Source organism: Marmota marmota, unplaced genomic scaffold (assembly GCF_001458135.2).
Source record: "Marmota marmota marmota unplaced genomic scaffold, marMar, whole genome shotgun sequence".
NCBI classification, from domain to species: domain Eukaryota; kingdom Metazoa; phylum Chordata; class Mammalia; order Rodentia; family Sciuridae; genus Marmota; species Marmota marmota.
The window spans coordinates 3,430,655-3,458,282 of record NW_026000082.1 but is presented as its reverse complement, the minus strand read 5'-3'; the positions used below and the strand labels follow the sequence as shown (position 1 = coordinate 3,458,282).

Sequence of the window (27,628 nt, the reverse complement as noted above, 5' to 3'; positions counted from 1 at the left end):
AATCAGACCACATTTTAAAAAAATGTTCAAGTTTACTGGGTATACAAAGAGCAGTTCAAAAGGAGGAAGTATTTTGATTCTCTTTATACTTGGCTTTTTTTACATTAGCATTCCTTTTTAAGGCAAGCAGAGCAGTTTAAACTGATTTGTCTATAGCTGATTGGTTAAATTTTATTGAATCATGATGACAAAGACATTTTGTTTATGACTAGAGTCTCCAGATAAAAGCCCAGCCTGGTCCGGCCAACACCTTGATTTCAGACTTATTATATGACCTGAACATGGAACCCAGCCAAACCCACCCAGACTTCTCACCTACAGAATTGTGAGATAATTCGTGTTTTCAGCAACTGTGTTTGTGGTACTTTGTTACACAGCAGTAGAAAAGTAATACAAAGGGATTGCATAAAGACATGATTACCAGACTAGCATCAGGGAGCCCAGCCAATATTGGCAGAGTCTTACTCAGACCAGCAGAATGGCTCAGTTGACTGGCATAATGAGCAATAATAAATGATGGTTGTCTAATGCCACCAAGATTGAGACTGTTTGCTATGCAGTGGAAACTAATGGTTACATCTTTTGAAATGAGAGAAGTATAGAGCCATTCCTCTTAAGTGAAAAGCCCTATTCTATTTACAAAGATAGTGAAGAATAGACCATGGGATCCAAATTTCAACTCTATACTCTGAATTGCCATTTATGAAGTAATCATTTATTAACACTGGTAGGAGTTCTACATTCAGCATCTAATTTAAACCACACAACTCTAAAATAGGCATTTCTAAGATTCAATGATTCTATGCTATCTTGTCTCCCTCTCTCTCTCTTTTTTTTTTTTTCTTTCAGCACTGGAGATTGAATCCAGGGTCTCTACATGTTAGGCAAGTGCTTGGCCACTGAGCTACACTCTCAGCCCTTTTTATTTTTAATTTTTTTTTTGAGGCTAGGTTGCCAGGCTGTCCTGAAACATGTAATCCTGCCTCAGTCTTCTGCGTAACTGGGATTACAGGTGTGTGCTACAGTGCCTAGCTATATTTTCAGTTTGTACAATTAGGTAAATATATTGATTATATTAACCACTCCATTCTCAATTCATTTATAACATGGGCTTGATGACAATATTTAATTCACAAGATTATATATATAACTCTATAAACTGACTCTTATGTAAATATTAGGAATCATTACCAGCAGTCCAGGCTTCAGTTTTCACATACTGTTTGTCACTGAAATGCATTTACAGTGATATATCAACACACAGCATTTCTATATCACACATGCTCTATCAACATGTACATCAATGATTGTTCTCTGACAGGCAGCACTCACATGGGTCTGCCAGCCTCCCTGCTTGATTACAAATGTACCAATTAACCATTACAAGAAGCATGAATAGACTCTAATTCACAGGTTAATGATAAACTCTGCTTTTGGAATTGGGGAAATAGAGCTAATATTTACAGAGCTTCTATTTGGGGCACCATATTAGAGGACTTATATCAGTTGATTATGAGGAATTTATTTCAACTGGGGCTGGAGCATGGGTCATTTCAGAATTATCTCATGTAATTCTATGTATCCATGGTTGAGAATTACTGACACAGAAAACCCCATTAATTCTTGCAAAAATCATAGTAAAGAAATGGATGCCCACAGAAGTTAACTTCCCCAAGGTTACACATCTTGTAAAGCTAAGTTGTTTTTTTTTTCCCCCACTGCACCAAAATGGCACACTTCTCAAGCAGAGGAGACAATCTCACCAAATCAAGAGAGATACTAAATCTGAAGGTAAGACTGAAGATTTCTACTTCATAATCAAACAACTTTTGTTGACTGTTATCCTCCATGACCCTTTGGGGCCATCTCATTTTCATGGTAAGCATACTCCATTTTACCTTATGTTTGTACCTACATTTATCATGGCCTCCCTGTACATTTCCTAGTTTTCAAACCTGATGACTGGCAGGTAGATCATGGTAAGATCCCTGGTTTTGGACTCAGACCCACCTTAGTTGGTTTGCATATACTTGGTTGTGTGGCCCAGACACACATTTTTTGAATTTCATTTTTATAAAGAAAAAACGGGAAAGTAAAACTTGTACTTTGGTAAGGTTTAGAAATATTACATCCAAAAAAACAGTTATTTGTAATACCCACCAACAGAAATAGAGTGTGGTCTCTCTTAAACATATGGAAAGTAGTAAGTCGAATAAGATCTGAGTTCAATTCCTTTTTGAACTCAAATGCCCTTACATTTGGGGGAAAGGATAAAAAGAATAAGGAATAATGAACCCAGCTGAGGTTGGCTTTTCTGTCCTTCAGAACAGTTTTCCAGAAAGTTATTTACACATGATACTCTAGCCAAGGCAAAGGAAACCATTATAATTATATAATATAATCTTACATTTAACCCGCCTCGCCTGACGTCCTTGCCCTAAGACAGGGGCCCCTAATACAAGCTCCGCCTCTATTTGGGGGAGTGGCAGATTTCTTTTTATAGTGGGTTGGCTCAACAAGGGGAGGGTGAATCAGAGCGGCTCCGCCCACTCCGCCTGAGCCGGACGCTGCGCGCTCCCAGTTCCCCCTCCCTGCGAAACCTGCGGGGAGGTGGGCTGGCGGTGGAGGCAGAGTCCCACCTCCTGTCCCTTTAAGGAGGAGGGCCCCGCGTAACCCAGAGTGCCGGCGTGGCCCCCACCGGCTCGCGACCTCAGCTCAGAGCAGCTGCAGCCCCATCCGCGGCCGCCCCTCGGTTAGCAGTGTCCGCGCCAGAGCCAGGCAGCGAGTTGCCACCATGGTGAAAATCGTAACTGTTAAGACCCAGGCGTACCCGGACCAAAAGCCGGGCACGAGCGGGCTGCGGAAGCGGGTGAAGGTGTTCCAGAGCAATGCCAACTACGCCGAGAATTTCATCCAGAGTATCATCTCCACGGTGGAACCGGGGCAGAGGCAGGAGGCCACCCTGGTGGTGGGCGGGGACGGCAGGTTCTACATGAAGGACGCCATCCAGCTCATCGTCCGCATCGCCGCCGCCAACGGGGTAAGGGGCGCGGCTGCTCCTCGGGACGTGCGCCCGGGGTGCGTGCGCGACGCGGGGCCCCGGCCGGCCCAGCTCCCGGCCGGGCCACTTCCGTGCGCGAGCGCCCAAGTCTCCACCCTCGCGGCCTCTGCGCGGGCTCTTCTCGCCTCGAGGCCCCACGGAGGTCGCCGGGCGGGACGTGAGGAAGTGGCCACGGGGCCACGCGGAGCTGCCTGTCCGACTCCTTGGGGTGGGGAGATGGGGGAGCGGAGAGCTGGCCTTGACCTTGGGAGGCCCGACCCTCCCGGCAGCCCCTCCCTCCTCCTGCTTCCCTGAAGGTAGTCAATTTCCTGCGGCTCCCGAGGCCTCTGACATTTACATTAACCTTTGCTGCCTCGGGAGATACTGTTACAGCACGGAGCGCCGTGGCCTTAGCGAGGAAAGGTTAGACAGCCTTCGTCTTGCTCTGAACCCTCCTCGCCTCGGCACGGTTGCCTGCTATTCTCGGCCGGGACTGGCGCCTCCGGCTGGCTCAGAGCCTGGCGCTTTGGGACTGGGGTGGCAAAAGCACCCATCCCCCTGGGGCGTCCGGCCAGCGGGTCTCAGCAGGCAGGTGCCAAGCCCTTCCTCCCCATCCCCTAGTTTGCGTTGTGCCTGCCTGCTGGAGCGCAGGATTTTGAAAAGGCTGGTCTCTGCTGGGCAGTGCTCTGGACGTGTTCCACCGAGGGGCCTGGAGCTGAATATTGATTAAAACAGAAACAACATGCCCTAGGGCGCTCTTATGCAAGCAGTCCTGGCAGGCCAGGAAATTAACGCAACACCTTGGTTCTGCCCCTCAGCTAAGGAACCTTAACTGACTTAATTGGGCAGGTCCACTTGGAGAGGTAAAACTTTAAAAGTGATTTTTCGATAAATCTGATGAATGAAAATGTGGATTTGTAAAACAGATGAATTGGGGTTGGTTATCCACTCAGTTTTATAAAACACTTCAAGAAGTTCTTGTAAGGAGCAAATTTTCCTTCTCTATTTATAAAAAGATTTGCTGTATACCCAACTCTTCTGGAACCCATTACCTTTAGTAATATTTTAGTCATTTTAGTGATATTCTATCATTAACATATTGTGAGCATTTTTGCCAAATACCAGGGTTAACACTTCACTTGCAGTGCCTCATTTATACCATCCTGTAGCCCTGTAAGTTAGATGTTATTTTATGGTACCTTCAAGTCACTGTGAGAACTTAGAAGTTTAGGCAGGTTAAATATTTGAGGAGAACTGAGCTGGGGCGTATAACTTATTGGCAGAACACTTGCCTAATATGTGGATTTAGTTCCCAGGACCAAAAATATTGTAACTTACAAGAATTACAAGAATGATTTACAAAAATTATAATGACAGCCGTGAGAATCCAATACAAACTGCAAATCCCAAGAACTTAAGCAGTTTCTGGGAATGAAGGCATTGTTGAATCTGAAGTTCTATTTTCTAGTCTTCAGAGCCTCAAATGGGCCCTAACTACACCTTCCTCCCTGGGTTAAACATTTATAAGCATTCATGTGGGAAGTTTGGATTTGTTTTCTCTATGCTTTTGAGTTTTCAGACCATTACAGATTGAAGAATAAACAATAGGTATATACCAGTGGATCCCTTCATCTCCCTGTGCACCACCTGTACCAAATTTGCACTTCATTCATTCAGGAGATATTGAGCCTTAGTACAGAGAAACCAATAGAATGAAAAGATGATTCAGGCACAAGTCCTTAAGGAACTTAGAGCATAATGGGAGTTTTAGGGTTCAAATGGAAATTGGTCCACTTGGAAATAGTGTGGGGTGGAAAGGAATGAATTAGTTAAGACTACAAAAATGTTTTTAAAACTTTATCACCCTTTACCTACTGCCCTGTTACTCTTCTCTCTTTTAATCAACCTTTGAAAAAGCTCTCTGTATTCACCATCTCTGATTCTTGACTCCCATTCATTAACCATCTCTCTGCAGCCTGGCTTCAGCCTCCTCTACCTCTTCACTAAAAGTGCTCATGCCAGAACCAGTGTCTCTCTGGTTGCTAAACCCAATAGGCCTCATCCTGACCTTTCTCTTGCCTTTGGCCCAGCTGACTTTGCATTCTTAGTGATCCTACTCCCTTGCCTTGTCCTCTCTCCTACTTCTACCTGAATATTTTGTAAGTTCCTTCAGGGACTGCTTTCCCTATTTTTCCTCTGGCTAGTCACTAGGTTTTCGGCCTCAGCTTGCTGCTCTTTGATTTTACTCATTATCTCTACATGTCAGGGATTTAATTTGCTACTTTTTTTTCTCCTTGTTTTCTTTTGCTATGGCTCTCCTGGGCCGAACTACTTTTTTCCCATATCTCTAGCACAGATGAATCAAATTCCAGTGAACAATCTGTTTATATGTCACGGACCCCCCACTGGGGAATAAACTTCCTTAAGAAAGGTCTGTGTTTTATCTATAAGTTGGTATCCTTGGGGGATTGGTTTCAGATCTCCGTGTGGGTACCAAATTCTGTAAATGCTTAAGTCCCTTGTATAAAGTGGGATAGTACTGGGTACACAAATTAATCCAGCCATTTGGAAGGCTGAGGCAGAAGGATCACGACTTCTAAGTCAGCCTGGGCAATTTAGCAAGACCCTATCTCTAAAGAGTTGTTGGGGGGTACTATTTACATATAACCTATACAAATTTGTGTGTGTGTGTGTGTGTGTGTGGTGCTAGGGATAGAACCCAGGGTGTCATACATGTTAGATGAGTACCACAGAGTCACACCCCCCAACCCACACACATCCTCTTACATAAATCATCTCTAGATTAATTAAAATATATAATGTAAATGCTATGTAAATAGTTTTTACTCTATTTTTATTTGTATTCTATTTTTTTCCCTAAATATTTGCAGTCTGTATTTGGTTGAATCTGAATTTGGAAGGCTGGTGTACAGAAAGCCTACTATGTCTACAATACCTTGGACAATAGAACATCTTATGAATTCATATTCATTTGCCCTTGATTGTGAGTGTCCTATGTATTCCAGCATTTAACTTTAAGACAGCATATAGTTGGTGACCAATAAACTTATTCTTATCAAACATTTATTATGTGCTTACTTTGTATCAGACATTGTACTTGACATAAAAAAATGTCCTTGTCCTCAGAAAGACATAGTCTAGAAGGGCAGATGGATAAGAACACACACAGCATCATAGTGTGTTAGCTGCTGTGATGGAGGTAAGTGCCAGATATTGAAGAGGTAAGAGCAGAGACAGCTATTGGTGGGAGGGGAAGATGAAGTGAGGAAGACATCTAGAAAGGAGACAGTTAATTGAGTCTTAAAGGATGCGCTGGAATTGGATACTCCGGGCAGGAGGTGAATGTGCCAGAGGGGAAGAACTTTGGGCAGAATGAACAGGCAGAACAGGAGTATGGGACTGTTCTGTTGGACAGGTTATTTAATTTCTGATCCTTCTTCATCTGTAAAAGGTGGTATGATATATATGCCCAGAGAGGCTGTTGTGAGGATTAGATGAAATATAAAAGTACCTGGCAGCCCCTTTTCAACACGAACTGTTGGAATGACATTTGTATGATCAGTGTTCTGTTGCTATTTAGAAGGATAAGTTAATCCAACCTGATGCAAATATTACCCACCTTCCCCCCATACATAGCGGCATTGCTTGCCACCTGCCTGCAACTTTTTATTAGCCCTAACTAATGTGGAGGAATTCCATGTAGAACCAGCAGGGTGCAAGTGACAGAAACTTAATTGGATTAGTTCAAGTGAGGAAGGAATTTATGGGGCCATGTCACCGAAAGTGCAAGAGATGCTCAGTGTAGACTCTTTGGTTGAAACTATTCCTGATATCTAAGAACCACTCTGGGCCTGGTCATCTGCTAGTGACCCAAATGAGGAACTGGGAGAGTTCAAATTTACAAGTAGATGAACATGTGGATATTTCAAAGGATAATTTATCACCATTCTAAGCAAAGTAAAATAGATACTTTGAAAGTAAGTGGGGTTGTCATCATTTCACAGGGGCTCTTTGCCCTGGACTCCTTTGCTACCCCTTTGTGACCTCTTCAGAAAATTTAAGTGTATAAAACAAAAAACAAAGGATCCTAAAGGAAACAAAAATTATACTGAAATAGAAGTATTAAAATATTTTTGAAAACCAAATTTGTAATTGTTCAAATTATACTATTTTATTGTGTGCATGTATGACTATATTATAATAAAATATACTGTTATTTACAATTATAATGTGCCAATAAAAAAGGGGAAAAATAAATCTGAATAAAGACCCCCAAATTTGTGATATATAACAAGAAAAGTATGTGCTTCTTTTTTGCTATATTAAATACAAAAATCTACAGAGGGTCTAATACTACCTTATTTCAGAGCAGTGATGATTGTACATGGTATTTAGAAATATGTGCAGTTTTAATACATTGAGATCATTTATAATGTGGTATGAAAATATGTGTGATTTCTACTGATGATAAAGTCCCAGGGAGCAATACTAGTAGTAGTAGAGAAATAATAATAATAATAATAATAATAATAATAATAATAATAATAATAATAAAGTTTGCTTCCTGCATTATAATGGAAGGAAATGCTAAATTTTAGTTAGAGGTTAGTGAAAACAAAAACATTTTGTTTTGCCATTCACATTCCAGGACCCCATTGAATTCTACCCATTCTGGCAAGTGGGGCAGGTGTTATCTAAGCATCCTGGGTTAAGAACCCAGCACTAAGCAAAAGATCCCCTTTTTGCATCAGGTGCCACCTGCACTAAAATGGACCTCAAGTACTTGATAACAGCAATTCAGGGTCTCATGTTCTCAGACCAAACTAGTGGAGTTTTGAGAAGTTCACCTTACAGTGGAAGAACTGGAAGGGGGAGGGCTAGAAAATCCCCTGTCTCCCATTTGAGATGAATCCCTCTTCTGAACTTTCACAGGCCCAGTTGCAAGCACTGGTGAAGGATCCTGTGTCTGGGTACAGTCACAACATTTCCTGAGAAGGACAGGAAAAAATACTGAGCAGAAGAGGGAAATCTCGGGGACTCTTAGGTAATTGGTGCTAGGTAGAGGAGACATTACTCCTTTTAAAATCTGATATCATATTCTTGGATAGGGATGACCTGAAAGAGAAGCATCTTTGGGTCTTTTTAATATGCTGTAACTCCCATGTTTTAAAAAGTTTATTTTTTAATTATGATAATTTTTTAAATGATTGTTCTCCTTTCTGATTTTGAATCGGCATAAACACCAGGATGAATAAGATATTTGGCTGTTTCATCTAGGAGTCTACAGTCCTTGCAGGGAGATGAGACACAGGGAATACATTTGCACAGAAAGTGCAGAATTCCAAAGTGCAAAGGTCAGAGAAGGGAGAGAACATTTTGGACTGGGGAAAGAAGAGGTGGAACTTGAGCTGCCTTAAGGAATGGTAGTGTGCAAAGAGAAGAGGCAGGCCACCTTTCGAGGAGAGGGGAACAGCAAGAAGTAAGGAAGAGGGAAAGAGCAGGGCTAGTGTTCAGAGACAGGCACTTAGTCACAGTCTTTGTTACATAAAGTCTTTAAATCAAATTGGGAGCTTTTCTTTCTTGATTGTACTAATTTTTTTAATAAAATTTTCATTCTTAAAAAAATTTTTTAGTTGTAGTTGGACATAAGACCTTTATTTATATTTATTTATATGTGGTGCTGAGGATCGAACCCAGTGCCTCACATCTTCGAGGCAAGCATCCTACCACTGAGCCACAACCCCAGCCCTTGGTTGTACTAATTAATTCTTTTGCTAAATTTTTCCCCTGTCTTAATCAAATCTAATACCCATAGAGCATCAAAGACTAAAAAGAAAACCATTCTCTCTTTTCAAACTAAAGCTTTTTTTTTTTTTGGTAAACAAAATTAAATAAGGGGGGGAGAGAGAGATCATCTTTGGAAGAGAGATTCATTTGGAAAATATTTATTGAGTACCTACTACATGCTGTACTAGGTAGGACACAATCGGTGAACTGAAGAGTATCTTCTTTCATGGAACTGTGAGGCTATAGTTGAGGGAGACAGAAGATAAATATATGTGTCAGATAAAGAGAAATGATCTGAAGAAAAATAAAGCCTGGTAAAAGGAAAGAACATTTTGGGGTGCAGTGTTCTCTTCAGTGTGGTCATAGGAAAAGCCTCTCTGGTGAACCTCATGAGACCAGAGACCTGAGTGAAGTGAAGCCAGGAGCCAGGCACATATCTGTGAAAGACATCCAGGCAGAGGGAGAGTTAATAGAGGATAAGCACATTTACTCATTTAATGTTGTAAAGCTATGCTCCAAGAAGATAAATATAGTATAATTTTTTCATTATATGAAGGGTCCTAATATATTATAATTTTTCATTATATGAAGTCTTACATATAGTATAAGTATTATTGTATTAATACTTATATCTTAGGATAGTAGACATAACCATCTTTGATCAAATATTTAATAATAAATTCTTCTGTCTTGGACTCAAAGGGTAGGAAAAACTTTTCATCTACCTTTTTAGGTTAAATATTTGGGGGACTATAAGTTAAACTTATAAGAAATGGATTAGTAACAAAAATATATCGGTGGAGTTTCACAGAAATATGTGACTGGAGGCAGTTACATTTTGTGGCTTATATACCATCTTATTTAGAGGAAGGGAGAAGGCAGAGGGCACTTGGTGTATAGCGTGACTTTGAGGAAAATCAAATGGGGCCTTAAGAGAATAGGTGGGAGATAAGATAGTTTTGTGACAGTGTACTGTCTTAAGTACTAAGAGTTAATCTTCCCTGATTGTGAATCTCCAGGAAAGGGGATTTATGACAATTGAGTTCTTTGGGGATGCCCTATTTATAAAATAGATGAGAGAGTTTAGTAAGAAGCCATTCTTAGGTGTGTTCAACTCAAAATAATTTTTTTTCTTTTGTCACAGTGGCATAATGTGGGCCCCTTGAAATTTCAGAAGAATGTTTAGGAGAATGATTTGTGTTAGCTACACAGTGTTATTCTTTACCCTACTACTGGGAATCGAACCCAGGGCCTTGTACATGCCAGTCAAGCTGTTTACCTCTGAACTCCATCCCCAGCACTACCTTCTAAGAAAGCAAAGCAGAAAAGTTTGAACTAGTCCATCTATTCTCCCTTAAGGTCCTATGAAGTCCCCGTAGATATACCCAGTAATTCTGTTGACTTTGAAGCTGTGCTCACAGTTGGGATCCACCTTTTAAAAATGGCTGCGAAGTGAGTAAAGTCAGTTATTAGGAGTTCAGTACGGGCTTCATTTGGGAGGATCTGGAGAGACTTCTCATCTGGTATCATCTGGGGGAAAATTATAAAGGGGTAGCTCTATGGGATGGTTTAGAATGGTAAGAAGAATGTGCCCTTTCTTGGGCTATACAAACAGATATAAGCTGGGATATTTTGTTTTTGTTTTTTTGAGGTGGTATTTGCTTGCTTTGGTTTGCTTTAATTTCAACAATTAAAGTCTGTTTTCCCATTGCTTCTCCCAGTCACCCCAGAGTCCTGAGTCATAAAGACAGCCCTGAAGCAACCCTACAGGGACTGCCAGTTAAATCACACCAAACAAAATTTTAACCATGGGTCAGAAACACCGTTTTCCTTTTTTTTTTTTTTTTTCATATTGGAAACATTTTCCTTCCATTCTCCTCTTCATGGGTGCTATGATTTGAGTATGGCTTAGATGTGTTCCCTGGAGGTTCATGGTACCTAGTGCAATAATATTAAGAAGTCGTGGGATGTTTAAGAGGTGGGATTTAGTGGGGGTTCAAAGTCTGGCTGCTTCTCGTCCTCTGGCTTGCAGTCTTGTGATCTTCCCCCTTTGTGTATTGCCACCATGATGAAATCTGCCGTGATTGGTGCTGCTAGGGGGGCCCTCTCCAGATCCTTCATCATGCTGTTTGAACCTTCAACCTTCAAAACTGTGAGCTAAATAAAATAAATATATTTTCTTTATACTGTACCCAGCTTCAGGTGTTGCATTAAAGCAGCAGAAAATGGATTAACACAATCAGTATCTCAAAGTTTGAAAAGATGAAATGTAATAGATGAAATGTGGTTGACTTGTCCAGCCTGTTAGTGGAGTTGGAACTGGGTCTTTGGTCTTCTGATATTTCATCCAGTTGATCTTTTCCATAAATAAGTATATCTCAAAGCAAGTATTTCTGGGGATTGTTATAATATCCCAGTTAAAATCTGTGGAAACTAGACTGGGAAATGTTAATTACCACTTTCAGAGTTTTTAATGTTCAGTGAGCCCTTTGAGTTTGCAAGAGGACCCCAAATGGAATGATTTGGGGAACTACTACCAATCTGTACCATGTTGGGTTGATATGACCTTACAGGAATCTTTCCAGAACTAAGTTTGCTTTCTTCTTTTAAAATTGCAGTTAATGGCATGCAGGGAGGGTGAGGTCTGTTTTCCTGTAGATATATACCACACAGCTATTTTGACAGCTAATGGCATGAATTTGTTTTTGGCCACTCTGAGTGTGATTGATTCAGCACAAGGTGTATTTTCCTGTCAGGTCACCAAGTGGTAGAGTTGTGGGATAAGTAACAGAAGTCCCGATCAAATATTTGGCCCCTGCGCTGTACTCCAGCCTGCTCACAAGCACGTCTGTTGCTCAGGAGTCAACTAAATTGACTGCTATGTGGTTTGAGTCCAGTGGGCTCAGTCAGCATGGTGCGGTAGCCATTTGGGGGCCAAACCAATCAATGTGGGGATCCACATTGGATAGTTCAACTATACTGTCCTGGGATAGAGTGGAAAAGCCAGGCCCAGTCCTCACCACTTGGGACTTAAGGTCGAAAGATTCATGTTTGAGCGTTGGTGGGTCACAGACAACAAACCAACAACAGCTGGAGCCCAGCAGTGCTGTTTGAGGTAAGGCAGGCTAAGAGAGAAAAGGGGTGCAGCCTATGTAGGTAAGGAGCAGGGAAGTGCCCACTCAACCCAGACCTGAAGGGAAGGAGAGGAGTATATTCCAGAAAGAAACAGAGGCAAGAGAGCTTGACATGTCGGAGAGGTGTCACACCCCCCAATTTCCTATTTTTGTTTTATAATTTACAAAAGTCAAGTGCATCTAAAAATATACTTCATGTTTGATGTTTTACAAGATACTCCTGCACGCATTGCTTCATTTCCTCTCTATTGCAGACCTTTCAGGTGTCCCACTGGGAGTGGTCGGGAATGCAGCCAAGCTGGGTGAAGGGTTAAGCAGGGAAGGAGCAGTTGGAGTGGAGTGGGGTTCTTGCCCCTTGGGTGGAAGCCACTTTTCTCAACATTGGAATGAATTAAAACCAGCTTAAGAAATCACAGTGTAAAAGAAGAGGCAAAATCCACATCAAGGCACAATCGTTTTTCCTTTGATAGTTTCCATTAAAAAATGAGAACTGAGCCAGTGGACTACAATCCTAGGACCAGCTGGCCTCTTTGGGATCAACGGTAATAAATCACTGCCCACCTGCCAGCTTGTACAGAGAAGTCATGTTTGCCGTGGGTTGGGTTCTAGAGTTGGAGGTGAAGATGATACTCTAGGATAATCAAGATCACCCTTAAAAATCCCTTACACAAATATCATGTAGAAGAACAGGTACAACACAATTTATGTGTGCATCTGTAGATTTCAGAATGGCGTTTAGCACAGCGAGCTGCTCAGACCTTGAGAGTCCTGTGCGATCCAGGACTGAGCAAGGCAAGGAGTTTTTGAGTGGAAAGGTGGTAGAATTGCCCATGCTATTTAAATTTCACTCTTTTCCTCTTTGTCTCCCTGTCAATTACACATGATTAAGTTGGTGCAAGAACAATACTTGTCTGATGCAACTACATTGCAAATTCCTGCTACTACTCAGTTGTACATAATGGAAACATCTCAATTGTAATTCAACAAATATGACTCGGAACATGATGCCCTTGTGACTTTCTACCTGGATTATATTTGAAATCTCAGCTAGATTTCTCTATCAAAGCTTGTCCTCCCTTTGTAGCTCAGCTTGTTCATCAGCTCTGGAAGATGACACTTTGAGGTGCCTCCCAAAGTGAATTCAGCATACACCATGTAGCCTATATTTTAAGTCAAATACTTTGTACAATTATATAGGTTGAACGGTTGTAATAGAGACTCAAAAACAACTATCAAATAGCCAGAAGTCCTCCTCTCTTGTGGAATCGTGTGTTGCGTGTGTTGTAAGCAGGCTGGGACAAGTGTGATTGCTCTGTGGTGTTGGGAGCCTGCCTCCTCCTTGAAGGGATTGCACTTGCCCACCTAGTTGCAGATGGCTCCCTAGCACCATATCTCTGTTTCAGCCAGTGGGCATGGGACAAAGATGGGTATGTTTGTCAGCTTTCTATTACCATAACAAATACCTGAGGTTAATAAACAGAAGAAAGATTTATTTTGACTCACTGCTTTGGAGGTTTCAGTTGATGACCAGTTGGCCCCATTGCCTTGGGCCAGAAGTAGCCATGATGAGAGTATGTAGTAGAGGAGGCCCACCCACCTCACGGCCAAGCACAAAAGCAGCTCCCACCAGGCCCCACTCTTAAAGGTTCCACAACCTCCCAATAACACCGTGGGCTGGGGGACCAAGCCTTTAACACATGGGCCTTTGGGGGACACCTATTCAAATAATAGCAATGGGGCAAAGTGCCTCTGCCCTTCAAATCTGGAAATTAATCATCTGACTTCTGCTGACAATTCATTGATTAGATCTAACAGGTAAGCCACAGTTACCTACAAGAAGGACTGAAAAAGGTAGAGTTTAATATCGGAAGTCATGTGACCAGCTAAAAATGGGTGGTTCTGTTACTTTAAAAAAGGGAGCGGAAACTCTAAATCCCTGCCCTGGTCAGGTGTCCCTTTGGCCATGCAGATCAGTATGCCTACTGTTCTTGCCACACACACACTGCCCACCGGCCCCCACAGACACATCACCCCTCCAGAGAGGAGGCATACCACATTCCTTCTGGTCTCTTAGTTCAGTGTCTGTGAGCCCCAGGTGCTGTGCATACTTCTCTCCATCTGGACCACATGTGGCTCCTGGTGGTTCAAAGTCCAATAAATTTAAAGGCAAATTATCAGCTCCATCCTCCCCACTGTCTATCTCTACATAACACGCACAGGCACAGATCTAGTTCTGTGTAGTTATATATAGTCATACAGTAGCAACTGGCCACGGAGGTCACATTGTGCTGGAGGGCAGTGCAGACTTCCAGCCCTGGTAATGGGTGGGTCCACAGGGGGCCCTGGTTCTGCCTCAGGAAGGAACTCTACATGTCTGTCCTCTCTTCACCTAGTAATGGACATTGGAGAAGAGGCGCTAAAAGCCCTTTTGGGGGTTGCAAGGTGTTTGCAACCTGCTTCCTGTTGATGGCAATGGGGGACTGGCCCTTCCTGTACAGTTAGTTCCTTCACAAACTCATCAGGCTTCTGGCCTAGTGTGATGAGCCCCGTGTGCTGGGAACCACAGTAAGCCTGAAAACTGACTGACTTATTGGCCTCTGCCTTGGTTCGTTATTGCTGATGGCCACTTGGGACAACAGGAAGGGACAGTGGGGGAGAGGGTGGTATTCATCATCCTGTATTTGCTGTTGGGCTAGTTCCACTTCTGACAGGGAATCCTGACACAGACTTGACACAGCCTCTTCTGCCTAGTAGGCTGCTTCACTAGAGTTGCTTAAGTTTGGGAACACAAACAGCTGTCATCTCAACTCTGCAGGGTCACCAAGTACTGGACTAGGGCGACATCCCTTGCAGACCACAGTAAAAGAAAACCTACCTTAGCAGAGTCATAACCTCCTCTGCTTCTGTCTGCTGATTGGCCAGGCTTGGCCTGAGCTTCTGACTTGTGGCAAGAAGCAGCCAATGACACACATGTTCTGAATCCTCCCAACCATTCACCTTGAGCTACAGGTTTGGTTGCCCAGTGGTCTGCCCTCCACACTGTCAGAGGTAGCAGTTTTGCTACAGCATAAAAGACATGCGGATGCCACATATTTTAGATTCTTTTTTTTTCTTTTAGAGAGAGAGAATTTTTAAAATATTTATTTTTTAGTTTTCGGTGGACACAACATCTTTATTTTATTTTTATGTAGTGCTAAAGTTCGAACCCAGGACCCTGTGCATGCAGGCGTGCGCGTTACCGCTTGAGCCACATCCCCAGCCCGAGACTCTGTTTTGGTACTGATTTTTTGGGGGAGTGGGGGATATAGCACCTGGGGCCTTGTACCTGTTAGGCAAGTGCTCTGTCACTGAGCTACATCCCCAACCCTTTCTTTCTTTTGTATTTTGAGGCAGGATCTTGCAAAGTTGCCCAGGCCTTGGATTTGTGATCCTGTTACCCAGGTAGCTGGGATAACAGGCACGCTCCACCACACCTGGCTAACTTCTCTTGTTAACTGAAATGTAGGCTTGGCTGTTGTAACAGAGTTCCAAAATATGGTACTTAAAACAAAAGCTTATAGTAATGGAACCCTTTTGGTTAGGGACTGTGTGTGGGCAGTCCAGGGCTGGTGTGTGGCTCTGTCACGCAAACAGATCCATGTTTCTTTTTTTGTTCAGTCTACTTAACAGTGTTGCCCTAATCTATGGCAAGCCAGCCAAGATGCTGACCACCACCATGCTTCTTTCTAGCCAACAGGAAGTGGGAAGAGAGGAAGAGGTTACACATACCAGTTTCATTCATGTCCCATTGATCAAAACTTAACTAAGGCCACCTCTAGCAGCCAGGGAGTCTGGGAGATACCTACTTTGTGCTGGTAATTAAATGGCACACTAAACACTGGTGATCACCAAGGTAAAGGAAGGGACAATTGATTTTGAAGAAAAACCAGCCATCACATCCCTAAGCATTTTTTTTTTCCAAATTTGTGGAATTTACTCAGTTATTTTCAAGTGGTAGAATTACAGAGAGGAGGCAGAACTTAATTTTATATAGCTGACTAGATTTTTGGAAGAGACAGTGTCTATCGATTATTCCAACTATCACCTTGGGAAAGAAACAAAGGCATGAACATTCCCTTTTGGGAGACCTTTTAAATTAAATGCTTTATTGAGTTATGATCCATGTACAATACAATTCAATTAATAAGTGTACAATTCAGTGTTGGTTGCAGCAGGCAGTGCTGAGTCTCTGTTGCCCAGGCTGGCCTTGAACCCCTAGGCTCAAGCGATCCTCTTGCCTCAGCCTCCCAAGTGGCCAGGACGGTCAGCAGGTACCACGGTGCCCAGCAGTACATTTTAGTGTGTTCATAAAGGTGGCAGCCATCCCCACAATCTAATTTTAGACTGTTTCCGTGACCCCAAAAGAAGCCTCATATATCAGCAGCCAATCTTCCTTGCTCCCCTAGCCCCGTTTGCCTTAAGCAATCATTGGTTTACCATAGGTATCTAAATTTGTGTGGGTGAATTTTACATGAACCAAATGGCCAGATTTGGTTGCCAGCCAGGGAAACCATACAGCACATAAAGCCCCAGGAACGTGAGTAACAAAGGTAAAGTGTTTGTGTGAAGAGCAGTGAAATTAGTGTTGATTTTAGGCAGCTTCTCATTGCTGTAACACAGAACCTGAGATATAACTTCTATCTCAGGGATAAGGTTTATTTTGGCTCAAGGTTTTAGAGGCTTCAGACCATGATCCCAGACCCACTGCATTTGGATCTGTGCTAAAGTAGCACATCATAGGGCAGGGGGAGCGCACGGCTGAGCACAACCACGTACATCACAAACCAGGGAGCAGAGAAAAGGAAGTGGACTGGGGTCCCACAAACCCCTTCAAGGGCATTACTTCAGTGACCTAAAGGCCTCCACAGGGCCCCCGCTCTCAAAGGTTCCATTACCAATAGCGCCCCTGACGACATTCAAGATCCAGACTACAATCAGTGTCCAGACTTCCATGTGCACCATCCTGGAGATACAGAGCCGAAGATGTCCTTGTTCTCAAGGGGTCTCCAGTTGAATCGGGAAGAGTCAGACATGAAGAACAGTCAGTCACCACTGGGTACTATGTGAGCTAATACTCAACAACTATGGAAATACCCGTGGGACCCTGGGATGGGAGAGAGAGAGAGAGAGTGTGTGTGTGTGTGTGTGTACATGTATAGTTTGGACAGCAAAGGCTTTCTGCAGGAGTCTGTTTTTCTCAGCAGACTCCCTGTCCAAAGCAGACCAGGCTGTCCAAAAAAAAAAAAAAAGGGGAGAGATTTCTTAGGAGCATAGCTTCTTCGTTTTTATGAGTGTAAGCAATCATTTTTTTTTTTTTCACAAACATACTTGAACTGATATATCCCAATTAGTATTGCATGCTACAAAATGGCCACTCTGGGAACCGCGCACTTACTGCTTCCAATGCCCAGAGCATTTTGAAATTCCTCCGTGGGAATTATTTTTCAGCCAGTCGGTTTATGGGTCACCTAGGAAAAGAAGTCAGATTATTTTATAGTCATGCCTCATTTTTCACCTAAAACGATGTAACAAGATTTGATCACCCACTTTATTCATTAGATATGGCTCCAACCAATTTTTGTCTCTTCCCAAAGTTCAAGTCTATTCTCAAAGGATGAAATGTGTTATGACTGAGGACTTTCAAAGAAAGTGCCCCAGACAGGAAAGAAAGACAGTTCACCTGAGAAGAGTGACTGTGAATGTCAGCATTGTTTGGATAAATTTGCTGCTTCCCAAGGGGGTGGTTTTGAAAGTGAGGGTATTCATAGAGATGAATATGCTCTGGCATAACTTTTCAGGTGAGTTCCCGTTATGTGATGCTGTTTAAGCACACTGCCTGGAGAGGAGCTTAGAAGACGGCTTCTGCTAGGGGAGACTGTGCCGTTCTGCTTTCCTCCTGCAGTCTGCTGTGGTGGCTGGGGATAGTTCTCTTCCACTCTAGTGAGCATCAAAACATGCTTTGGTTGGGCATTTTAGAGCTGTGCACAATGGGGAGATTTGTTTATACAAAAGTAAACATCATGGCCAAACACTGGACCCTGACCTAGGAAGAGAGACCTGTCAGCTCTAAGCTACAGAAACAAAACCCAAGCATTAATCCCATGCCCACCTTGACTCACAGGGGTCTTGTGGTTGCAATGAGGCCAGAAAATGAGCTGGGATGACATAACTTGGAGGGGACAGAGAAAGGCCTTTTGATTTAATTCTAAAATACATTCCATGGCCTCCATGGGACTTTTGAAGAATGCATTCTGTAAAGCCAGAAGAAATACAATTTTAAAGAAAATTTTAAAGGAAAACTAAGGGGAGATAAACGTAGAAAACTCAGATGCAGAAGTAAGATTGACAGTCATCAGGAAAGTTAAACTTCCTGTTGGGCCACACAGTTGGCTCCAAGCTCTTTGTGGTCAAATATGTAAGAAAACCCACACAGTTCAGCATTGCTAGTTCCCCCACATGTAGATTTGATATGAAAAGAGTAATAATACCTGCCTTGAAAGACTCAGTTAAGAATGAAACAAAATTAGTGAAGCACTTATCATAATTCCCAACACAGTGTTTAGTAAATAGAAGATTCTGGTGATTCTAACAACTATTATGATTATTTCAAAATCCAAGGCCATTGGAGGGTAGAGGTGGGGGGCAAGGAGATGGATTAAGTGAGGGTCTTCTGTGTCTGCTGCCACCTGTACTGCTTGGATATCCCTTTCTGACTTCATCTGCATGTTGTCTCTTGGGTTTGATCTGCCAGGCAATTTGTAAAACTCAATTACAGGCCCAATGATTTGAAGCCGTCCCCTGGTTGGAGTCATGAGCTAGCAGTAGAAAGCTCGGGATGGATGTTGCAGCATGGGTTTCTGACCCAGCCAGTGTTGTATAGATGGGAAGCTGCAAGGAGTTCATGCTGGCATGACTGCAAATCTCCTGGACACATGGATTTGTTCATTCAGCAAGCACCGAACACTGTGTGTGCCAGACACTGTGGGAAGTGAGTGGGAGTAAGACAAAGTCCTTGGTCTCAGGATGCTCGTGCCAGCAGAGGAGATGGGCACAATGATGGGTAGTTACACAAACATGGTGTGAAGACCAGTATATTAATGCCCTGTGTCTGACGCAACAAGGGCCTTCAACAACAGAAGTTTATTTTTTTACATTGTGGAGACTGGAAGTCAAAAGTCGAGGTGTTAGCAGTTCATGCTTTAGGGGCACATCTTTTCTTGCCATTTTTAGCTTTTAGAGACTCCAGGTGTTCCTTGGTTTTTGTCTGTATAATTCCAGGCTCTGTCTCTGACTTCATATGGTCTTCTCCATGTGTAGATGTCTTCTCTTCTGTTTCTTTTAAGTACCTTGTTGTTGAATTTAGGGCCACCTGGGTAATAAAGAATGATCTCACTTTAATATTTAAATTTAGTTACATCCACAAATACAAGGTCACAGACATAGGCTCTGAGTGGAACATAACTTTGTGGGGAAGAGAGGCTACCATTGAACCTATCACAGCTAACACGAGATGGGAACATAGAAGAGAACCTCCCAACACCACCAGGGTGGGTAAGGGAAGACCAATGGTGTCTTCACAAAGGAGACAAAATGAAGAGGCAAGAGGGGGCAAGTTAAGGTGGGGGCAGAGTGCAGCCACTAATCAATGCATACATCTAGTACCTCTGTGGCCTGTTTAAGCAGACGCTAATAACAATTGAAGAGAAGGTTTCAGAACTTCATCATCTACGGTGCTTCTGCCTCTGACATAATGCCAAGTGGAAGACAGGCCACTTGGTAGCACCCTGAATTTTACCAAATAAGTTTAGAATGATGAGTTGGAATTGAAGACTTTGGTTCAAACCTGTTTTACAATATGCTGTGGATTATCACGCACTCTGCTTTAACTTGTCTAAAACTCACTATTCTCACCTGTAAAATAGAATTAATTCTAATTCCTGCCAAATCTGAGAGTTTTGTGAGAATCGAATGAAATAATATGTAAGGAAAGATTTGGGGAACTCTGAGGAGCAACCTAAATATGAGTTGTTATGATCGTTTTTGAAATTCTACTATTGCGTCAGCAAAGTCAACCCACTGGACTAATTTAGTTATGTCAAAAACAAACCTCGACATTGCAGTTTTATCTTGCATTTCTCAAAGTCCATGTGCTAACATCTCAGATGAACTAAAGAGTAATCAAAAAAGTACAGACACCAGGCCATTTTGAGGATCTTAGTGAGATAACAAAATTACTTCATTTATGTTAGAATTTCACTGCAGTAAAATTTTGGGGGTCAGACAGATCTGAGTTTGATTCCTGGGTTTGCTACTTATTAACTGTTTAATCTTGGGCAAATTGCTTGAACTCTTTATTCATTTGTGAAATTAAAATAATATGTCCTAGAGGTATGTTTAGGAAATAATAAGAAAAGGCATACACGTTGCCTGCGTACGTGCTGTATACAACAATGATGAGCAGGTTTCCCCACTGGGCCGTGGGGGTTTTGATGGGAAATATAGACACTTTAAACTCCTTGCTAAGCATCTCCCAGTCAGCTACTGCCTTCTCAATTTCACTTCTCTTTCCAGATTTGCCAAAGACTGCTCAAGATGCTCCACACCTGTTAACCTATAAATTTCAGAACAGTAGTGTTTTTCTCATGGAGAACATTTCATGCACAGGGGCTTGGAAACCTGTTAGGTTTTCATTAATATATCATTTGCTTGATACTCAGCTGTCTCGTCTAAAAAGAACACATCAGGCAGCCAAAAGTAAGCAGAATTGACCTTGAGTAGCTTAAGCACTGATCCCATCATACCCTCTAGGGTTTTAGGGTAGTGATCCTGGTAAATGGTTCGTTGGGTCTGGGTGTTCCAGGAGCCTCTCCTGAACAGTATTTGAATGATTGTTTTCTTTGTATCCTTCAAACAGTTACTGAGTTTGCTCAGTCATGTGCCAGGCATCTGGGACACACCCAAGACAGTCTCTGAGTGCCCACTGCAATGTAGTCTGAGAAATGCTTCCTTGGGATGGAAACCATAGGGAGGGGAGCGTTTGGGGTGGCCAGAAAAGTTTCCCAAGTGAGATGTATTTGAGCCACATCCTGAAGGTTGATAAAAAGAGAGCCAGGACAAAGTCGAGACAGGGACAAGGAAAACACTGTGTATAGAAGAAACAGTGCTTACAAAGTAAGGAGGCCATTGTCAGACCCCAGCCCTAGGCATTGAAGTCGCCTTGTCTCAGTGAGCACTGCTGGAGGAGGAGAGGCAGGCAGCCAGGGATAGGCCTCTACACAGGTCCTTGACTGATCCCTGAGGCTTTCTTTTTTTCTCTTTTCTTTTTGCAATTAATTTTAATTGTTGATGACATATAATAATTGTATGTATTTATGGGATACAGTGTGATAATTTGACCCATGGTCAAATCAGATCACATTAACATTTTTAACTTCATAAACGTTTCTTTGTGTTGGGAATTACCAACTCCTCTATAGTTCTTTATAAAATGTTGAATAAATTGTAAATTATAATCACGTGCTGTAGAGCAGTAGCACTTACTCCTCTTATGTAAGTATGTATTGGAACCTTTGTCCACCTACCTCTCCTCCCCTCCCTTCCCTTCCTACCCTCTAGGGACAACTGTGCTACCCTCTGCTTCTAGAAGCTCAACTTCTTTAGCTTCCTCAGCTGAGTGTGAGTGTGTGTGTGTGTGTGTGTGTGTGTGTCTGTTTATTCGTGGCTTATCTCACTTAACATAATGTCCTTCAGTTCCATCTGTGTTGCCACAAATGATAGGATTTCATTCTTTTATGGCTGAATAATATTCCACTGTGTACATACACCACATTTTCTTTATCCATTCTTCCACTGATGGAAACCTCGGTTGATTCTTTATCTTAATTATTGCAAATAGTGACTGTAACACACATACCAATAAGGCATCATTTCATCCCTTTGGATGTTCAGCCAGTAGTGAGATTGCTGGATCATATGGTAGATAGATAGATAGATTCCTTTCTACCTCCCTCTCTCCCTCCCTCCCTTCCTTCCTTCCTTCCTTCCTTCCTTCCTTCCTTCCAATATTCCCACCAACAGTGCATAGGAGTTCCCCTTCTGCACCCTCATAAGCACATGTTATCCCCAGGCTTTTTTTTTTTCTTTTTTATACAAAAGCCCAACCCAAGGCCAGGCTAAGAATTACCTCATGGCCTCGAGGGGAAGGGAGAGTCTTGGAGACAAAAATTAGCAAGCTAAAAAACATTATGTGGGAGACTGGGTCACAGTACTGCATTAAAGCTTTTATAGTTTGCTGCAAGTCTTTCTTTAACCAGTGAATGCTACACATTTGCAGGTGACCTGATATCTTCATTGGAGTGAGCTTTTTTACTTGGGTTGGTTGATCTGAATCCATATTGTAGAATAACTGAAATATGTACAGTTCATTTACTTAAGTTACACGTTTACAGATGCAAGAAAAATCTCAACACACACACACACACACACACGCAGCATGGCTGTGTTGTTTATGGATCTTACTCTGATACTGTTGACAGGGCAGTGATACTGGGTCTGCTGTGACCCTCTTTTTGCATTTCCTTTGGTCTCCATCTCTCACTCCCACACACCACTTTTCTGCCCCACGTTTAGAGTGCCACGAAGACTTCTCCTTGGTCTCTGCCTGCCACATCCAGTGGTCTGCTCAGGAGTGGTGTGACAGGACTGCTGGGGCCACAAGTGTCCTCATCCTTAAGATAGGGGCTGAGAATAACAGCATTGGCCTTACAAAATGGAGTAAAACTTAACTGAGTGAATGCCTGCAGAGCACTGGAAACAATGCCCAGCACGATGGGACCTACTGGACCATCTCCTCCAACACACAGCCTTAAAGAGCTGCCATTGTCCCTATTTTATAAATAAGAATGCTAGGGCCAGTGAGGATATACACAACTAAAAGGTGCTAGGATTGAGACCCAGGTCTGTGTGATTCAGAACCCTCTCATTACAGCAGGGCTGTGCTTGACTCATCTTTAGGTCCCTGCCTTCCCATTTCCCTTTTTCAGGAGCCTGGCCCATTGGAGAAGTTTAAACAGTGTTTATCCCACAGGCCAGCCAGTAGTGTCGATTCTGTCCTGCCTGGGCTCACCTGCTCTTGAAAGCAGGAGATGGGTTAGAAGAATGCAGCCCTTCTCAATATCTCATCCTATTTTGGGTCATTTGGATAACATTATGGAGTGGCCAGTGTATGTTCTGACGTTGTGATAGGCACTTTCCTTGCCTTTCGTCATGTACATCCAGAACTTGTTAAGAGAAGTTTCACTGTTTCTGCTTTATAGAAACTCAGGCTCACAAACACCCCATAGAAAGGATGGTTCCTCTCTGTGGCCACCTTCATTCACTTCCTTTACAGCAGCGTGTCCCAGTGAGGCCAGACTATATAATTGGAAAAGACTTTCTAATCATGAGATAGATAACATCACCATTTCTCCTCTCTTCTTTAAAGCCCAGCCAGGAATACCGCCACATTTAAATGGATTGATAGAGGACCAGCCATTGCCTACCATAAAACATAACGAGGCACAATTCCCATCGCAGTGTTGGTGAAGGGGGACCCCTAGAGTTGTGCAAGTCGGCTGTTCTGGGAGGGAGTCTCTGCCACCAGTTGTCACGTCCCCTTGTGGGGCTGCAGAAATTCTGTGTTTTTCCGTTTTTCACCACAAGAGGGAAGCATATAACTGTGAATGATTTGAAACTAAAGCCATTCTTCAGTTAGACCTCTTTTTTCCCCTATTATTTTTTGAATTAGTGATGTCATATTTATGGGGTACAGTGTGATAATTCAATACATGTATACAGTGTGCAATGATAAAATCCTTGTTTTTTAGCAATTCCTTCTCCTTAAGCATTTCTATCTTTTCTTTGTTGGGAAGCTTTGAACTTGGACTTCTTTTTTACCAAAGAATTTTAATACTTAGCCCCTGGTAGTAACCAGAATGTGGAAAATTCTTTTGTTACTTCAAATGAATCTTCTTAGGGCATTTCAATGAAAATTTCCTTAAGAATACTTCAAAAAGGAAATAAAAAATTCATATAAAAAAATTCGTAGAACCATATAAATTACTGTTTTTATTGGTCAAGGTGGCTGAATACTGGTCATTTCTAATGAAAACAGGACTCTTCTCCTGGGCATTACTTAGGAAGAGGGTTCCCAAGCTCTGTGCAGCTTTGGGTTGGGGAGACAGTTTTGAGACTTGATATAGGACATCTGTGCAGGTGGAGATGCTGTCCACGTTTCTCTCCCCCCGAGTACTCACTCAGTGCCCCTGGAAGCTCCTAGGTGAGCTCTCTTTACTTGTTTTAATGATTTTGGATTCACCTATCTTTCCTATACCCAAAGTTTCTCAGAGGAGAGGTGGAGGGAGTTTTCTTCTTGCTTATCTGGGGCAGCAGGTCGAGGCTGACCCAGGGCTGGCAAACATGACTGGGCACTACAGAGTCCTGCTCAACCTTGCTGAGAGACAGAGGTGGCTGAAAGTAACTGCAGCCTAGTCAGATTACAGGGAGCTGCTAGGAGGACTGCACTGTGAGGCTGGGCCTCCTGAAGGCCAAGGGCAGAGGGGATGGTGGGTCTCTGGAGATCCTGAGCCACTGGAGCCCAGGCAGCTGCTCTGTTGACCTCAGCACATCTACTTCGTTTTTGTCGCCTTCTGTTGGTATACTTGTTGATGTAACTTGGAGGTGTGTGTGTGTGTGCGCGCGCGTGTGTGTGTGTGTGTGTGTGTGAGAGAGAGAGAGAGAGCTTTTATTTACAAACTCATGTATTTAAACTGCTATGAATACTTAAAGTGTTTATTTTCTTTTAAATTCTTTGTCTAACAGTAACACTTAAAGTATTCAAGTTGTTCTTATATGATCTAATAATGAGAATGGCAGATACTTGTCTAGGGAAGCCCATACCAGCCTTGCTTTTAGAACTTTCTATATACAGTCAACCCTCCATATGTACAGATTCTGCTTTGGCAGATTCAACCAACCTTGCACCAAAAATATTTTTTAAAATGCCTCTGTTCTGAATATATACAGTGTTTTTGTTATTCCCTAAAGAATAGAGTGTAACAACTATTTACATAGCATTTACATGTGTTAGATATTATAAATGATCTAGAGATGATTGTTTATAATAATAGGTTATATGAAATACTATGCCATTTCATATAAGGGACTTGAACATCTGCAGATTGTGGTATCCTCAGGGGTTCCTGGAACCAGATCCCAGGTGTCAAGGGATGACTCTTAGCTCATTCAATCATGACTATAAGAACAAGTGAGATAGGGGAACTGTTATTATCCCATTTTACAGATGAGGAAATGGAAGCACAGAGAAGTTAAATAACTTGTCCAAAGTCATACAGGTAGTAATTGGTAGAACTGAGATTCAGGTTCTGTGAATCTGGCTTTAAAGACCATTTCCTTAAATACTACAGTATACTGTCTGCATCTAATGGGTTAAACTTGCAGCACATGCCAAATTTTCTTGAATGTTCCACTAGTGTTTGTAATTTTCATAAAATCCTCTTACCCTGTTAAGCTTAAAATTGCAAGTCTAAGTACATTACTCAACTGTTTATTATAAACTGCAACCACAAGGCAAATAGATAAGCTAATATCCTAAATTTCTTAAATGTCCTTATAATACCAAATATACCTAGATTCCCTCTAAACTTATTCCAAGAATATTAATAGGGTTAAACATCCCTGATCCAAAAATCTGAAGGCCAGAATGTTCCAAGATCTGAAACTTTTTAAGCACCAACTTGACACCACACATGGAAAATTCCATGTCTGACCTCGTGTGCCACGTCACAGTGAAAACACAGGTGCACTAAAAATAATGTATAAAATTACTTTCTGGCTATGTGTACAAGGTGTATGTGAGACATAAATGAATTTCATGTTTACACTTGGGTCCCACCCCCAAGATATTTCATTACAGAGATACAGATATTAAAAAAAAAAATCTGAAACCCAAAACACTTCTGGCCCCAAGTATTTCAAACAAGGAATACTCAACCCGTACTTTAAGTTTGATTTATCATCTTTATGCTGTGAGATATACTTCATCATTTCTATGCTTTATTCTAAATCTGTTTAAAAATGACCACTTAAAAAAATTCTCTTACCCCAGTAATTAGGAGTTATCTTTTCAGTTGAATTGGGGTCACAGCGTCAGCTGAAGGAGGTACATCTTGGCCAGAGATGTGGATGTGGAGCACCCTGATCCAGAACACCAGTGCCAATAGGTAGGCTCAAGTGACCTGTGTTCCCAGCATATCTCCCCTAATTCCCGTGTCCGAATATTAATACCAGCTCGAGAAGATTCATCCAACCTATTTTCTGCTTCATTCTATTCTGAGTGCTTTTCTGATCTTCCTACACATCAGAACCACGATACTTAGAGATATATAGATGATGCAGAGTTGGAGTCTGCACAGCTCTCGTGTGTCCTCATGCATCGTCTGGCTGTGAGGATCAATTCTGTGAATTTTCTCATGACATGACTGTTTTGGCCCTCCAGGCTCCTCATTTGTCTATCTTCCTGGTTCAAGAGCTAACTGAATCTGGGGAACAGTTCTCAGATGGGGGACAGTTCTCAGAGACGAAAAAGAATGAGTAGAAGACACTACATGCAGAAGGGGTTAGAATAAAGAGGTCTTTTGGGACTTCTCTTCATTTTGGTGGGAAGAAGCAACAGTGCTCAAACTGGCCCAAGGACTGAAGGTTGAAGCTGTATGTGGACGGCCAACAGAAGAATAGTGCTGGACAGGATCACATTGGCCAGGATCCTTAATGTCACAGCTCAGGAAGAGTGCTTGGTTAATTTATAAGCATTGGTTCATCTTTTTTTTCAGTCTCTCCTTGTGCAAGCTATTTGCTGCACCATGACTGGCCATTCAAGTTTCCAAAAACATTGGTTTAGATCTTTTCTGCCTACCTTTTGTATAGATCCTCACGCCCATAAAATGAATTTTAGTATGGTTCATGTGACTCCATAGTCTTACTACAGCTTCTCCAGTCTTGTCCCTGTCCCCACAATCTTTTGAAAGCCACTACTCTATAAATTCATCTCTAGGATGGTATTAAGGCTACCACACCATGGTGGCTTCTTTCTGATGTGAACTTCTTGAGAACAAAGGTCCATCCATCTTTGCTTCTGTCTCCACCCACATTCAGGACGTGCAAAAAAATCATGACTTCATATCGTGACATCATGTTCTAGTTCACAAGAGCTTACCTCAACGTATGGTGAGGTGATCTCCACTGCAACCTTGTGAGGCAGGTATTATGATCCCATTTTAGAGATGAAGAATCAGGCTGGGAGAGGTGATAGTCTACTGTGTGTCAGGTACAGGCCTGAGGGTTTTAGATTTACCTGTTTCAGTTGAGAGCTGGCCCCATTTTACAGACTCAGTTCAGTTAAATTACTTGTTCAAGAATTGTACCTTTCATATTTCATAGAGTCTTTGAGCCTTCTTAGTGTCTGGCCCCTCAACCTGTGTTCTCTCCACAGACTCCAGTTCCTGGGGCTGCTGGCATTAGCTGCATGCTGAGTTACTGTTGGTTGGAGAAA

At 42.4% G+C, this 27,628-nt stretch overlaps 1 protein-coding gene across 2 annotated transcripts in view; it reads left to right on the top strand.

Annotated features, from left to right (window-relative positions):
* Positions 1–2,572: 2,572 nt before the first annotated feature.
* Positions 2,573–27,628, top strand: part of Pgm1 (phosphoglucomutase 1) — a 60,674-nt gene continuing 35,618 nt past the window's right edge. The window contains exon 1 of one of the 2 annotated variants that reach the window (XM_048815244.1): positions 2,573–3,040. In XM_048815244.1, the coding sequence (XP_048671201.1) occupies positions 2,795–3,040 (246 nt within the window). In that variant the 5' untranslated portion in view covers positions 2,573–2,794. The remainder of the gene's footprint in view (positions 3,041–27,628) is intronic. The other variant, XM_015484909.2, reaches the window with a different exon arrangement.